General features: G+C 36.5%; 1 protein-coding gene across 2 annotated transcripts in view; it reads left to right on the top strand.

Annotated features, from left to right (window-relative positions):
- NUP58 (nucleoporin 58) overlaps positions 1 to 14,603 on the top strand; it is a 35,455-nt gene that overhangs the window by 6,132 nt on the left and 14,720 nt on the right. For both annotated transcript variants that reach the window (XM_032193206.1, XM_032193197.1), the window contains exons 4-13: positions 267 to 419; positions 1,404 to 1,538; positions 2,250 to 2,360; positions 5,200 to 5,224; positions 5,681 to 5,746; positions 6,397 to 6,571; positions 7,866 to 7,945; positions 8,246 to 8,364; positions 10,878 to 10,960; positions 13,822 to 14,023. In XM_032193206.1, coding sequence (XP_032049097.1) covers positions 267 to 419; positions 1,404 to 1,538; positions 2,250 to 2,360; positions 5,200 to 5,224; positions 5,681 to 5,746; positions 6,397 to 6,571; positions 7,866 to 7,945; positions 8,246 to 8,364; positions 10,878 to 10,960; positions 13,822 to 14,023 — 1,149 coding nt within the window. The remainder of the gene's footprint in view (positions 1 to 266; positions 420 to 1,403; positions 1,539 to 2,249; positions 2,361 to 5,199; positions 5,225 to 5,680; positions 5,747 to 6,396; positions 6,572 to 7,865; positions 7,946 to 8,245; positions 8,365 to 10,877; positions 10,961 to 13,821; positions 14,024 to 14,603) is intronic.

Below are 14,603 nucleotides of genomic sequence, written 5' to 3'. Positions count from 1 at the left end.
GTGTGTTCCTGCTGGCTTGCACATTACCTCTATCTGTGTTCCAAGATTAAAGCCCCTTGGATTGTTCAGAATTTTTGAGGAAACATACCTTCTTGAAATTAATGTAAACTTTGAAATTTATCTGACGTGCCATGGAAATACTTTATCGCAAATGATCTTGCCTGCTGGGGTGCTAGTGGCAATTAAATGGGATTAGCGTAGAAGATGAGACTGAGTATTCATTCTCAAACAAAATATCCAAAAAGTGTTTTCTGCTTTTCTTCTAGGCACACCTGCTACCACATCAGCAGCTACCACAGGCTTTAGTTTAGGTTTCAACAAACCTGCAGGTTCAGCCACACCGTTTGCTTTATCTATTACTTCTACCTCAGCGGGTGGCCTATCGCTGTCGTCTGCTCTTACATCGACTCCCGCAGCAGGTAGGAAAATGTTTTGGTTTGTCTTTTTACAGTATAACTTTATTGTAAAACTGTACTATGCTCTGTTTTATTCTAGCATTTGCATAATGCTGTGGTACTTCAGTAAGAAGATTCGGTGGACTTTACTAGTTCTAAGTTGGGTGTCCCAATTCAGATGTTTGTTTTATATAGAGGACAGTACACCTTGTAATTTAGGCAGCATATAATTACAAGGGTAGCAGTAGATGATTTGTCACATGAAACAATCATTTTAATTAATGTTAACCCCACTGGATGTTGAAAGTTTACTACTTATGCAGCTGAAAAGTTATATCTACCTGTTATAGACAGCATGAAATAGTTAACTAGTAGTGTAAATGAGATTTTTTTTTCCAGTGTAGATCTTGTACTGGCAAATACGTGCCATCATACTTTACTCAGCTGAACTACAACATATGTGGTGATAATTAAGAGTGGAGCTAATTGTTCTTAACGCTAGGAGTCTGCATGTGAGCCCAGTTGTTCGTGCCTTCTGTGCTCCTTCTCTACTTTAGTCCTCTCCATTCTGCCAGAAGCTGCAGTACTTAATTTCAGTAGAAGACTCAAACTATCTATAAGAAGTTTTTTATTTTCCTTGTGTTAAATATTTTAATGCTTAACGTAAAACATTAGCATTTCAGCATTTAAAGATTAAAAAGTCAATCACACTTGTTAGATCCATTATTTTGTAAAATAAATCCTGTGCCAGATCCTAGATTCTCTGGCATTCTGGGAGAGTCTCAGAAGTTTGCTATAGATTTGGACTAATGAAGATTGCAATAATATGGAACAAAATGACTTACAGTTTGAAAATCTCTAGTGGTTTTTGGAAATTGCAGGGAAAAAAGGTTGTGTTTATTATTTATTTACAATAAAAATGCTGTTCACACACTTCAGTTATTTCAGATTGCCTGCGGATGTATTTGAACGCAGTGTCTGCATGAAGCTGGTTTGTTTTCTCTGCAGGTACTACTGGCTTTACATTAAATTTGGGTGGTACAACTGCTCCGACTACAACTGCTTCCACAGGCCTCTCCTTAGGAGGAGCCCTAGCAGGTTTAGGAGGGTCGCTCTTCCAGAATACAAGCACAGCAGCAACAGGTGATTTTTTTTTTTTCCCTTCTATCTTAAAATGTTGAAATTCAATGTTAGATTGTATTAAGTTATAAGGTAAGATTTAATTTATATGAAACTTCATACTGTGAAAGTTATTCTTGTTTTACAGTTTGGAACAGCGTTGCTATCCATAGTTCTCATTTTTATAGTCTGAAGTCATTCATGTCCCTCATTCTTAAGTTTACTTAGATTTTCTTGTGTTATCATTTTAAAAAGTTTTGTTGTGATAATTGACTCAAGAAAGTTGATTGTAAATAGGAGAAGGAAATATTGCATGAGTATCTCCTTTAACTGTGGAGAAGTTAAAACCCCTTATTTGCTGGCTTTTGATCTGAATAAAATTTTTAACCATTAGTGTTGTCATTTCAATTGTTTACTGACTTCTTGTCTTTTAGTTCTAGAGGAAAAATCAACATGTTGCAGTCTTGATAACATGCTTTTCTTAAACTACAAACAAAACAAAGATATTTTAAATGCTGATGACTGAAGATGGATATCTAGTTATCAAGTAACATGAACAATTACATAAAATACTTTTATAGAGTTATATGAAACTTGATACAATCTATTTTGCATATTTTAATCCAAATGTAGTAAATGAACTGAAATTGCAAACAAGGTTATCTTTGGGTTTAGTTTAAAAGAAGTTGTAATTATTAGTATTTTAAATGCAAAAATTCTGTTTGTTTCTTGCAGGGCTGGGGCAGAATGCCCTGAGCTTGACTCTGGGGACAACTGCGGCTCCTTCAAGTACTGCTAATGAAGGTCTTGGTGGCATTGATTTTAGTAGTTCTTCAGACAAAAAAAGTGAGTTTGTTTTAAAATGTTTATAGCTGATAATGCATGCCATAATTTGTTACTGACAAAGTTATCGGAGTACTACAGAAGAGACACTACTTTGCTGTTAGGGATGTGGAATTAAAGCTATCAATTTTAAATTCTTCCTTTCACGAAGCAATTTAATTCTTGAATGTTGTACCTGTATAGAAGAAAAAGAAATTTGGTTGCAAATGCAATGTCGTGAATTTATTTACTTAAAATAAGTATAACCAAGTATCGTACCCAGGAACCAGGGATCTAAAGCCTGGTTTCCTGCCTTCCAGGCATAAAAGCCTCGTAGGGCTGTTTCCTGAAAAACCATGGCAGATTTCCAAACAGCTGTGTCAAATGACCACTAGAGGGGGAATCAGAGCTATGCTTCAGAAATGCATTGCAGATACAGAAAGTACTCGTTTGAAAATAGTTTTAAGTTGTAACAGTTCTTAAACACATGAGGTGGGTATTCTTGTTTGTTTTTTTTCCTTTAATACCCACAGCATGAAGAATAAGAGGTAAAAAAACAGGATATTTTTAAAGCTGTATTTCTGGTAGTGCGTACTGCTATCTAGTACATTCCATCAGGTTGCTAAAATCAGTTATTAAAACCTACCTCTGTGGTATCTCTGAAATACTTAATGGAATATTGAGCATAGACAGATGAGCACTTACTAATTTACCTTAGTTTTATATATCCAGAGTAACCTTAACTAAAGCTGATTATAAAATGTGCATTTTTTCTGGGGAATCAAAACTGTTCATTTAATCTCTTGGTTTCATTCAGGAGCCAAATTTGAAATGAGGTGTTCCGATAACTAAAAGAGAAGGAAATATAGAAACTATATACAGAGGAAATGACACATTGACCGTCCAAACTGGAGTATTCTGCACGATGTAGATATTTTTGGACATTATTGCTGCAACTGATGAAAAAGCTTTAAGTTCTAGGTTCATCATGTGGGGGTATTAGTGTTGTCATTAATATCAATATCATTACCATGGTATTAGGATTGCACAACACTTCCATGATGTACAAGCATCTTAAAGTGAAGCCTAGAGAACCCCAGACGACTTCAGTCTGATATCGCTTAGCATTGTTTTGCTCAGATCTCAGGTTGTAATTCCAAATGAGTTAAATACCTGAATTCCCAATGCAAAAAGTGGAACTAGGAACAAAGTGGACTGCTGTCAGAATGAGGAGCAAAGAGATCCCTTAGCAAAGCAATGGGAAGTGCTAAAGGGGACTGTTTGAGTTTTCACTTTGCAGAATTTAGGATTTATTTAGGAGTGTTTCTCATAATGGATGGCGTTGACTAAGTCCTAAACTGTGCACTAGTTGTGACAGTACAATTGTTTGTACAACTGTGAGGAACAGTGTTAAGGTATGATGGTGATGATTTTGTGGCTTTCATTTATTTTTTTCCTTTATGAAGATAAGGAAGGAGGAGAAGTGCCTATTTAAAAAGAATAAAAAAGTGTTTATGAAATTGCTGCCCTAAAAGGTCCAGGACAAATAGGCACTGGCACCTTTATGCTGTCTTCTGGAATTGGTTATAAAGAGTTTTTCTTCTTCAGACTGGAGGCTAAAGACTGAGTGCTTAGTGTTTCTTTAAAATATTGCTCTGTGGGAAGCAAATAACTTTATATAAGTTTTCCTCGTGTTATTAAAAACCAGGGCAGTTGCCAAGAAAGTTAACAAGGTCTAATTTCAAATCTTTCACCTTTTAGATATTGTTGAGGTGATATACAGCAAGAAAAAAAAAGTGACTGGGGAGAGAAAACAAAATAAATTTAGTCCTAATTGTGGCCTCTCTCAGTTCTGGTCTGTCTTCAGTTTTTGTGCAGTTGCTCTTTGGTAGTTGTTTTTGTTGGGACTGAGGGTGGTGGTGGTTGTTTGGTGTTTTGTTTGTTTGCAAAAGGTATAGGGAATGGATGCTGGTACTGGCTGACAGCTTGCAGACAACTTAAGCATTTCTTGCTTCTAAAACAAGCAGCTTCTCCTGGCAGGAGCACTGGCTTGTGCAGCCTAAATTGGTTGTGGTGCTAGCATCAGCTTCAGCTACCTTCTAGCTTGTTGGCTCTGAGAGGAAGTAAGGATTTGAATGGCATCCAGATGAAAAAGATGAGGCCTATTTTTTGGTCTGAGCTTTCTTCCTAACAGACTGCTACAGTATCGTTACTGCTCCTGGCCACAACTAGAAATAGTCATGGCTTGTCTATATATATGATATTGCTTTCAGCTCCTCTCCGTTGCTCAAGAGTTATTTGGTATCTTGGATCCACCTTCTCATCTAGATACACAGACGTCTAGTCTGAATTGTGTAGATGCTAAGCAAGCAGTAACATCTTCAGTTCTCTAAAACCTCACTTTTTTCCTCGACAACATGCAATAGCAGAATTCTTAAGGAAGTCCAGTGAGCAAACTCTAATTGCCTTTTTATATGAGAAGAGACTGCCATTGCAGAATTCAAAACACTTTGGTGTTCTGTGGGTGCAGGTTTGAGTAAGCTACAGTTGTGTAAGCAGGGACAGATTTTTTATGCAACTCCAATTGTTCATGCATTTGTAGTGATTGGTGTAGGGACACAAGATGCTCGATGTTACTTTTTGTGCCAAGAAATTAGCACCTGACCTGGTGAATATCTTGAAAAGACACTTGTCTGTGAAGGGAGAATAAATTAAAACCTTTCTTTTATGGCTAACCTAGTGTATTATTAATAAGAGAAATCAAGAGGATTGCACTCATTAGTTCTTCCTTAAAATCTCATTAAAGTTGCTTTGTCAGTTCCTCAAAGTTTTATTTCTGACCTACTTCTTTTTTTTTTTCTAGGTGACAAAACAGGAACAAGACCAGAGTAAGTGTTCAGATTGTCTTTACGTTCAGTATCTCACTAAGCTTAGTTGTTTTCTGACATACTGGACTTTTCTACTACTTTGCTCTTGGAAAAGCCTTACTTTTGTAAATAACCAATTTTTGCAGTATGGGTATTTAGTAATGATGGTTCATCATTTTAAATGTTGCATTTGATGGGAAAATTGCAATGCCTGCTGCTCATCTGGCTTCTGTTATTGACTAATCACATGTTTTCAAAAATTGTTTCTGTAAAATTTGTGCAATACTCACACCACAGGATTGGACACTATAGTCTCTGACTGTGCACTAATTGAAATCCTTCTAGTTGCAGCATACATACAACAGGTGTAAAAGTGTGTAATCAGTCATTGGAAGTGTTTGTGATACTTAGTAATCATGTAAAAAAAACTGCTTGCCATTTTCCAAGCACAGTGTAAACATGCATTGTCTCTTGCAGAGATAGCAAAGCACTAAAGGATGAAAATCTACCTCCAGTAATCTGTCAAGATGTAGAAAATCTACAGTAAGTAGTGCTTTCTGCTTGCAGGATAATTTGCTAGCCCAAGGCTGTCACATATTAATACTGGGATCAGAGTAGGTGGGTAATTCTTAGTAGCTGAAGTCTTAGGCTGTCCTTTTCAGCCTTGCTTTTAAATAGCATTTCCACAAACCAATAAATATGCTTCTAGAAGCTGAATCTGCTCTCCTTGGGAGCAGTAAGCCTATTGTACATGCATAATAAATATTGAATCTTATTTGCATGTGCATTGTGGATATTGCATGGAGTTGAGAGAACTACAAAAGTCTTCCTTCAAGCAGGAAGGAGGCAGGTTGTAGACTAGTCAGTCTGTCTGATACTTTATTGGTGAATTCAATGTGGTAATAGCTTTATGTGGATAGATATTATATATTTAAAAAAATATATATGTAGCTTAGTTTGTCAGAGTACAGCATAACATGCTTATACAATTGCTATTGAAGTCTTGGTGGGTTTTGCTGTTTTCTACGCTATTAGCATGCTAGCTAAACAATAATTTTACTGTTCAGTACTAGATTTTGGAAAACCTAAAATTCCTTAACTTCTATTTAATAGTGCAAGTGGGGTAAACACTTGGGTATTTCAGGTTAAATATATTGTGTCTTTTCCTACTATTCCCTTTTTCCCTTCTCCAGGAAATTTGTGAAAGAACAAAAACAAGTTCAGGAAGAAATTAGTAGAATGTCATCTAAAGCAATGCTTAAAGTACAGGAAGACATCAAAGCTCTGAAACAACTTCTCTCTGTAGTTGCCAGTGGATTACAGAGAAACACTCTTAATATTGACAAGCTGAAAATGGAAACTGCACAGGTATAACTTAATAAAACTTTGTTATGTAAAGTTTGCATGTTTATTTCCTATAGGATAAATACCTTTATTTATCAGACAAGTTAGCACATTGAAACTATATGATATCCAAACTGAAACAGTTGTAAACAAAGTGAAAAGCTTAATCCATTCTGACCTGCTTGAAATTATCTGAGGAGACTGAAATCAGTGCTGCCGATGTTTTCAGATAAGTACAACAGCATAAAGACATCTATCTTGAGGAGAGCATCCTTTTATGTTACTCATACAATGGAGGGAATATATACCCCCTCTAGTTCTATTTCAGTTGCATATGCAGCTGCCAGTGAAAATCAATTTGTAACCACATGATGGACTCTGGGGCAGCAGAGGTGCAAGTATATTTTCTTATGTTGTCTAATTAAGAAAAATTATCCAAAGATACCAAAGTATCAAATGTTTTTTAAGTGAAGGAGTCACAGCTCTGGTCACCGGTCTGCATTTTAACTGTGTCACCAGTTTGAGCTCAGGTTAAGTTTTGAAGTTAAGATCTTGTCACTTTTTCTTTCATCTGGCATGTCAAGACTATTTACTTCATAAATCAGTGTATTTTATTATCAAGTAAAAAAAAAAATGATGCTCCTTATATCTTGAAAGGAAACACTCTGTAGTTATGCTTGGGCAATTACTTCCTATGAAAGCAAGAAGTTGTTAGTGATATTCTTGCATTTCCTTAAACAATGCAGTTAAGAATAGTGACCGAACCAGGCATTGAGAAAGGATTAATGATGGTTATTGGAAAGCATTAAACAGAAGTCTGCTGTAATTACCATGCTTAAAAAGATCCCTTCCATAGAAAAAGGCACTTTTTTTCCACTTCAAGTGTAAAATATTTCTTTTAGATATGTTACTTTCCTGCATTTGACTGTTCTTTTCCCATAGTCCTCAATAAATGTAACGGGACTTCTGAAGTACAGTAGAAATTAAATCTTACCTGTGACAGTCCCTGCCCATGTCAGGGGTTGGACTAAATGATCTTTAAAGGTCCGTTCCAACCCAAAACCATTCTGCAATCTTCAAAGAGTTCAGTATGCTTTCAGGGTGTACCATCGTTTGTTCGTTGTCCAAACCTCTTCTGGTATTTGCAGTTCTTTAACTTCCTACCAGTGTGTTCTTTAAAGAACTTCTGGTCAGATTCTGTCATAGTTTTAAATACAGGAAGAAAACATTTTATATGAATGAACAGTAGAATTGTAGCTATTTTTCTTTTTCAGCACTTCATTCAGAACCTTATATTTTATTAATTTTCCTTATTTAGGAGCTGAAGAATGCAGAAATAGCATTAAGAACGCAGAAAACTCCTCCCGGTCTCCAGCATGAAAATACAGCCCCAGCAGAGTGAGTTACAGTTACATAATTGTATTATTGACTATTTTTATTTATAAGTTGACTTATTTCTGCTTCTTGTAATGTATGTATCAAGTGCTTCATAGAATCAGTGTTTTATTTCTACACTTATCTTATGCCAAAGACATGAGAAATACTGTCCATACTCTTTTTACTTGTCGAAGAATGTCATAAAACATGTAACTGCTGCAAGTAGCAAAATGGAAAATGGCAGCTGATGGGTGTTTTTTCTTTAAATAGTAGCACATTAATGAAACTGTATGATTAAACTTCACTGTTTTATTCATCTAGCTACTTCAGAATCTTGGTAGAGCAGTTTGAAGTACAACTGCAGCAATACAGGCAGCAAATAGAAGAACTGGAAAATCATCTTGCTACTCAAGCAAACAATTCTCACATAACTCCACAAGGTGAATGTTTCAATTTTAATGGTTCATACGCAAAAGTTAAGAAGTGTTGTATCTATAAGACTTAGTAATTTATCTGTTCATTACTGTTGTTCCTTATTCAATGTACAGAAGCAAGTGTTCAGATAGATTCTGCAGTTGTTTAATTCATAAAGGTTCTGGAGCTGTTTAAGACAGATCCAGTTCTTGAGGTGCAGATTGTGTGCTTGGTTTGTGTTTGGAAACTTTGTGTGTCCAGGAGTAGAAATCACAACTTCTAAACTTCTGAAAGCTAGGAAGTAAAGAAACATGGTATGTTTTTACACTCGTGTTCTGACTTCTGTTCTTCTACAAGGGTGGTTCCTGAATGTTTTCTAGACTTAGCTAAGGCGCTTGTGTAGGAACTGGGAATGGAAATTAAGGACTCTTAACAGGGCCAGGGCACATCTCAGACATTACTTTGCAAATTCTTAAACTCTGATTTTTCAGGCTCTCCTTTCTTGCAGCATCTGTAGAATCCATCTGCATTTTCCTTGCTTACATTCCTAATGAGCTCATAAAGACATCAGAGAAAGCTCCATACTCTTCAGTCTTTTATTGACTCATCGCATGGTTCCTTGGTCTGTTGACTCTGTTCTGCTTTGAGACCACTGTTATTTCTTCTGTCTTTGTGTGGTGTTCTTAGGGGTTTGTGTATAATGAGGGAACCTATTTTCCTTTCATCTTGGTTTCTGCCTACCTGTCTTTCTTTCTCCATCTCCATGAATGAGACTTCTGTGTCCACCTGCTATTTTAAGGAGAAGTTTTTGTGCAGCAGAGATGCTTATCTGTGGAAAATACTAAAGTGCCTTATTGTAGAGGAGTTGTTTTGCCTTCAACTTGGAGAAAATTTATTCTTTTTTTTGCTGCCATCATTTTATCTTGGGAGAATCTCTTGTTAGAGATCTCTTTTTGGTTTGTTATCCTCCTGTGATCATAGGAATTTTAATCTTTTGTGTCATTTTAGGTACAGGTCCTGTGATAAGTAGTGATTTCAAGTGCATGTTTTTTGTGCCAACTGATACTTGACCATCTTGCCATTATAGGATGGTGCTTAGGCTTTGGACCTTGTATGTCAAAAATGAGAGAACTACAGGATCCTCATGGTCCTCTCTTCTTTCCGCATGACATCACTGTGCAGAGTATGAGAGAGGATGCCTTCACAGCATCCTCTTCACAGCATCCACTTCATTTTCCTCAGCTTTTTCAGCAGTGTCCTGCTGCAATTTTAAAGTTCCTTTGCTTGTGTGGGCAAGGATCAGTCAGCTGTACCGGTGTACCTAGACTGTCAACAAATCTAGTCGGCGCTGTGTTGCATATGTGTAGCCAGTTTACCTGCATATGGGAAAAACTCATAAATTATGACCCAGAATGTCTTGAATTTTGAAATGTCATGTGTTCCGTATCAATAAATTGCTTTCAGACTCTTATGGGAACTTGAGGCCAGTCTTCCTAGATACTACTGGCTCTACATTCCTGCAGGATAACATGAGATTTACTCCTTTTTCAGAAAGAAACACAGCTTATAATGGAAAAATTCCTCTATGAAGAGGCAACCATTTTCAGTTCTTAAATCGTCTTATCTTCAAGAACTTGATGGCTACTCTGCATTTCAGTGACTTATATGCCTCCTTCAGAGGAAATGAAGCTGATGTAATTGCACTGAAAGACCACTTCAGTGCTTTTTTATCCTTCATTTTGGCAAATTGTTTCAGTGCTTCTTTTAGAAAAGTTTTTTTTTTTTTTTTTTTTGGTTAGCAGCCCACCTCATTTTGCCCAAACCTTTGAGATTTCCACTTAAATCCTAAAGTTTTGCATTAGTTGAGTGGGTGCACTGAAAACAATTTAATATCTGTGTGGGAAGCAGGCTATCCTAAATCTAAGACTTTACGTAGGCAACAAAGCTCCCTATTGTGTCTCTCTCTCAGTTTATGATGTGCTTGTGGGTAGAATAAGAGAGTTCCTGTGATCCTTGTTAGTCATGTTTTTAAATGCAAGTAAAGTTTCTGTTCTACTGTTATCTCTTTGCAAAATCAACTGAACACTGAATTGTGCATTAACTCAGAGCAGAAAATATATACAAATGCAAGAAAATCTGATCTAACTCCATGTAATAAACCAGTGAGGTAAAATGTTCCTGTGTAATTAAAAAACATTAAATAGAATAATATTTTCATAGCTTTACTGAGTGACAGAATTGTGGAAAACAGATTACCATGCATATAAGAATTAATTGGAGAAAAGAGTTGTTTTTTCCCCCAAAATAAAGTTTGAAACACTGAGAAATAATGCTTCAGGAAGTAGTTCTGTGTGCAGGTCTTGTATCACCTAATTACTCTCAAATTCTGGATTTCTTACAGACAATTTCTTCTCATGCAATTTTCTTATGCTTCATGCTGTATGGTTTTTGGGTGGGCTTCTTGCTGTAATATAAACACTAAAGCTTTTCTCCTAGAAGTAAGATTGTAATTTACATATACTTCATATACCTCTTACAGATTTGTCCATGGCTATGCAGAAAATCTATCAAACATTTGTAGCCTTAGCTGCACAACTTCAGTCAATACATGAAAATGTAAAGGTATGTTGTTTTGTTGTGTTCCTACATATTTAGCTATCAACAAGCGTCTGTTTCTTTCACTAATAATATATCTTCAGGTATTCTTTTTTTGTTAAATTACTGTTTTTAAAAATTATGTAACAGCTATCCAAGGAGTACTTTGATTAAAAGGGCAACTTTTGTTCAACTGAGGTCTAATTTGAAATGTTTATTTACAGTGATGTTGTCAACTGACCACAGTCATTTAGGTTACAAAATGCTTTTTAATTGTTGATCAGTTCTTGAAATTTCTGTATTTGATCTCATGCATGTATGTTTTACTCTTTATCCAATGACCTGCTGATCTCAAGGAAAGACAATCTAAATATGGTCTTACTCAAATAAGTAATAATAATAAAAAAAAAAAAGGTACTCACCAGTAAGAGTTTTCAAAATAACTTCGTGAAAAGTGAGTTCTGGCTTGCTTGATTTAATTTTTTTCTCCAATCTGGCTTTCAAGGAAAGTTGTATATACAAAAAGACTACTATGGGGGGGGGGGGGCGGAAAACAAAAAAAAAAACTGATGAAGTAGTATGCCAGAGGAGCCTAGTTAGGCTTGTTTTTTCCTTCATGGACTCCAGCTCAAGTTTCTCACAACAGTTCTGGATAATGGGCAAAATCTCAACGTTCTACAATCTGTAGTTTTTCTTGACCTTCAGAACTCTTCTTAATAACAGGGGGAAGAAGAAGAAAAAAACTTGGAGAAAGTACAAATACTTGGGGTTGTTTTTGCTAAGTGACTTTTTAATTGGGAATACCTCTGCTTTTTTTTCCCTTTCAGAGTTTCTTCTGCATGGTATTGCTAGTTTTGTAAATGTCTGAAACTGTTTACTTTTCCTTAATGTTCAAGAATGCACATGCTCTTGTAGGAACAAATTCTTTGCATTACATTGCTTCTGTCATCACGGATATTCACTGGATTACAGCTACCTACCATCAGATACTTGTGCTGCTCTTAGACAACTCATTTTAGGTACCAGATAAAGCATATATCAGCTCTCCTCTAACTTCAGCGGAATGAAACAAAAAGGATCAGGAACATCTTCTGGGCTTTTCACTCCTGAGATCTGAGTGTAGCCCTTGCTTGTGCTGTGGTCTGTGTGGTGATACTTTTGTTATTTAATGCAAAGAGCAGGATTAGTATACGAGTATAAGCAATAACAACTTCAAGTACCTTGTCAGCCTGATTCAGTGTGAAAGGTGTTACTTCTTGAGAAGTATATTATCTGAAAACAAGGGGTTGGTTTGGGGACTTTCTTTTGGGATGTATTTTGAAGTTCAATCTAGTGGGCATGATGACTTGTATTTTTGGAAGACACATTTGCAACTTCAAAGATCAGAGAAATGAACATATTCCTTAATTGGATCTTTCATTCTGGCAGTTTATCAACTGTTAGAAGCTAGGAGAGGAGAGCAGTTTTGAAACTACTTTTTTCTCTGCCTTATTTCGTGGTTGTAATATGATTTGTGAAGGCAGAGCTGTGACCCCAATTCATTCCTTTGTCTGAAGTAGGCTTTCTGCCTTGCACATATACTTCATTTCAAAGGTTTGAAGTTGTAGTAAAACGTAACCTGGAACTTCTTTGTACAGGGTTACTTGATAAATGTATTCATATTATAGGTGAGTGTATAGGTACATTCTGTATCCAGGTTCAGTAGAGAGTAAAATGTGCTTGGGCACAATTTAAGTAGAAAACTATTAAATTGTTCTGTGTAGATTAGCCTTAATACCTTGTTCTACAGAATCTCAGAATCTAATGACATTTCTGTCAGCTGCAGTCAAGATGGCATCTTATTAAACCTCCAAGTTCTATAAATGCCTTTTCGTGCCAAGGAAAGCAGTCCTCATATGATAATGAGAGAAATCTTTCTGTGTTCCCTGCTATTTCTGATAGACTTGGGCTTACAGCTGTTAAAATCCTGAGTCAGAATTCTTGGACCGGAATTAAATGTGCTCCTCAGAGATGAGCACTTAGCCAGGAACACGGGAAATAGTACGTCTTCCATAAAATACAGTTGAATCTGTTGGGTTTTGTTTTTAATAAATGTATTGTACTTAAAGATACTCTCTAGATGGAAATGGCTCTTACCAGCTCATTAAATGAAGCCATTAGTCCTTTCATGTTACTTAAGATATCTATATTTCCCTCCCTTGTGACAGAGGTCACTCACAGAAATTGCTTATGATGGAAAGGCCAAGCCAGTTACTGCCATAGAAGGTGGGGTTTTGAGGGCATGGGGAGGGCAAGTCAGGAAAGAAGAGCAAACTTGGGCTACATGGAAGCCTAAAGCAAGAATAATTTATTGCATTTGCACTGTATTACCTAGCTGATGAAATGAATCAGCAATGACAGTGGATCCTAAAATCCAGATGCCTCCTTTGGGTTTGCTCTAAGAAAGAGAGGGAAAGGACAAGAGGGAGAAGGACAGATATGTACATGAAACGAAGCAAAACAAGAGCAAATGAAGATATGCAGAAAGGGTAACATTGAAGAGTTGTTATATTGTGCAGTGAGCTAGTAGTGTGGCTATATTTTGCCTCTGATGTCAGCTAGTACACCGACAAATAAAATGGTGCTGGTTTACACCAACTTTGAAAGATCTTGGGATCGTGCAGAATGTTGATCTGTTACGCTTGACCACTTTGCAGCATTTAAGTAAAGGACAACCTGTGGCTGTAGCTGATGCAAAACAGTTCTATCCAGTTTATAACTTGACTAGATCTTTTCATGTCTTTTTAAGGAAATGTTATTTATAACCTGGTTTCTTTTTTTTCCTTATGAAGTAAAGGTTTTATGTCTAATATACTGAACTAAAATGGCTTCCCCCCACCCCCCTTCAGATGCTCAAAGACCAATACCTTGGCTACAGGAAAACCTTTCTGGGAGATGCCATGGATGTGTTTGAGGCGAGACGAACAGAAGCTAAGAAGTGGCAGAGCGCGCCACGTGTTACCACTGGACCGACCCCTTTCAGCAACATACCAAATGCAGCAGCCGTTGCGATGGCTGCAACACTTACTCAGCAGCAACAGCCTGCTACAGGTCTGAGTGCATTCAAGTTATAGATTATTAGTGTTACAGCAGTAGTAAACTTGTGTAAACTTTTCTATGAAGTCTTCCTTTGTGTTAGACTAAAAATCTAAACGTTGTGATGAGTAAAGTTACTGATACATAGCCAATAGAAAAAAAAAAAAAAGCAGGGTAGACTTAGCAATAATTATACAACAGATACTTAATCTTGTGAATTTACTTGTATTAGTGATATTTACTGTACTGTTCTAATTTACCCCCTTGGAATGTGAGTCTTCGCTCTTCAGTAACATCTCCGAATACTTTTAGTATAGCCTCTTTCCAGAGTTGTGTGGTTATAGTAAATTATTTTAGAATCAGTGAGGAGAGAATATCTAAAGGCGTATTACCTTTTTCATATGTAAAACGATTAATGCATTTTTATATAGCACTTTGGAACTGTAAAATGAAAAATGCTGTTGAACAGGAAGGATAGTCAAAAATCTGTAGAATAGGAAGGCGGATGTCTGGCTTATTATTTTAGAGCCAACTCCATCATGGTGATATTGGGGCAGTTTTTGCTGCCTGTTCTGCTGTTGTGAATATTAGTAGA

Source organism: Aythya fuligula, chromosome 1 (genome assembly GCF_009819795.1).
Source record: "Aythya fuligula isolate bAytFul2 chromosome 1, bAytFul2.pri, whole genome shotgun sequence".
NCBI classification, from domain to species: Eukaryota; Metazoa; Chordata; class Aves; order Anseriformes; family Anatidae; genus Aythya; species Aythya fuligula.
This window is presented reverse-complemented; position numbering and strand designations above follow the sequence as displayed.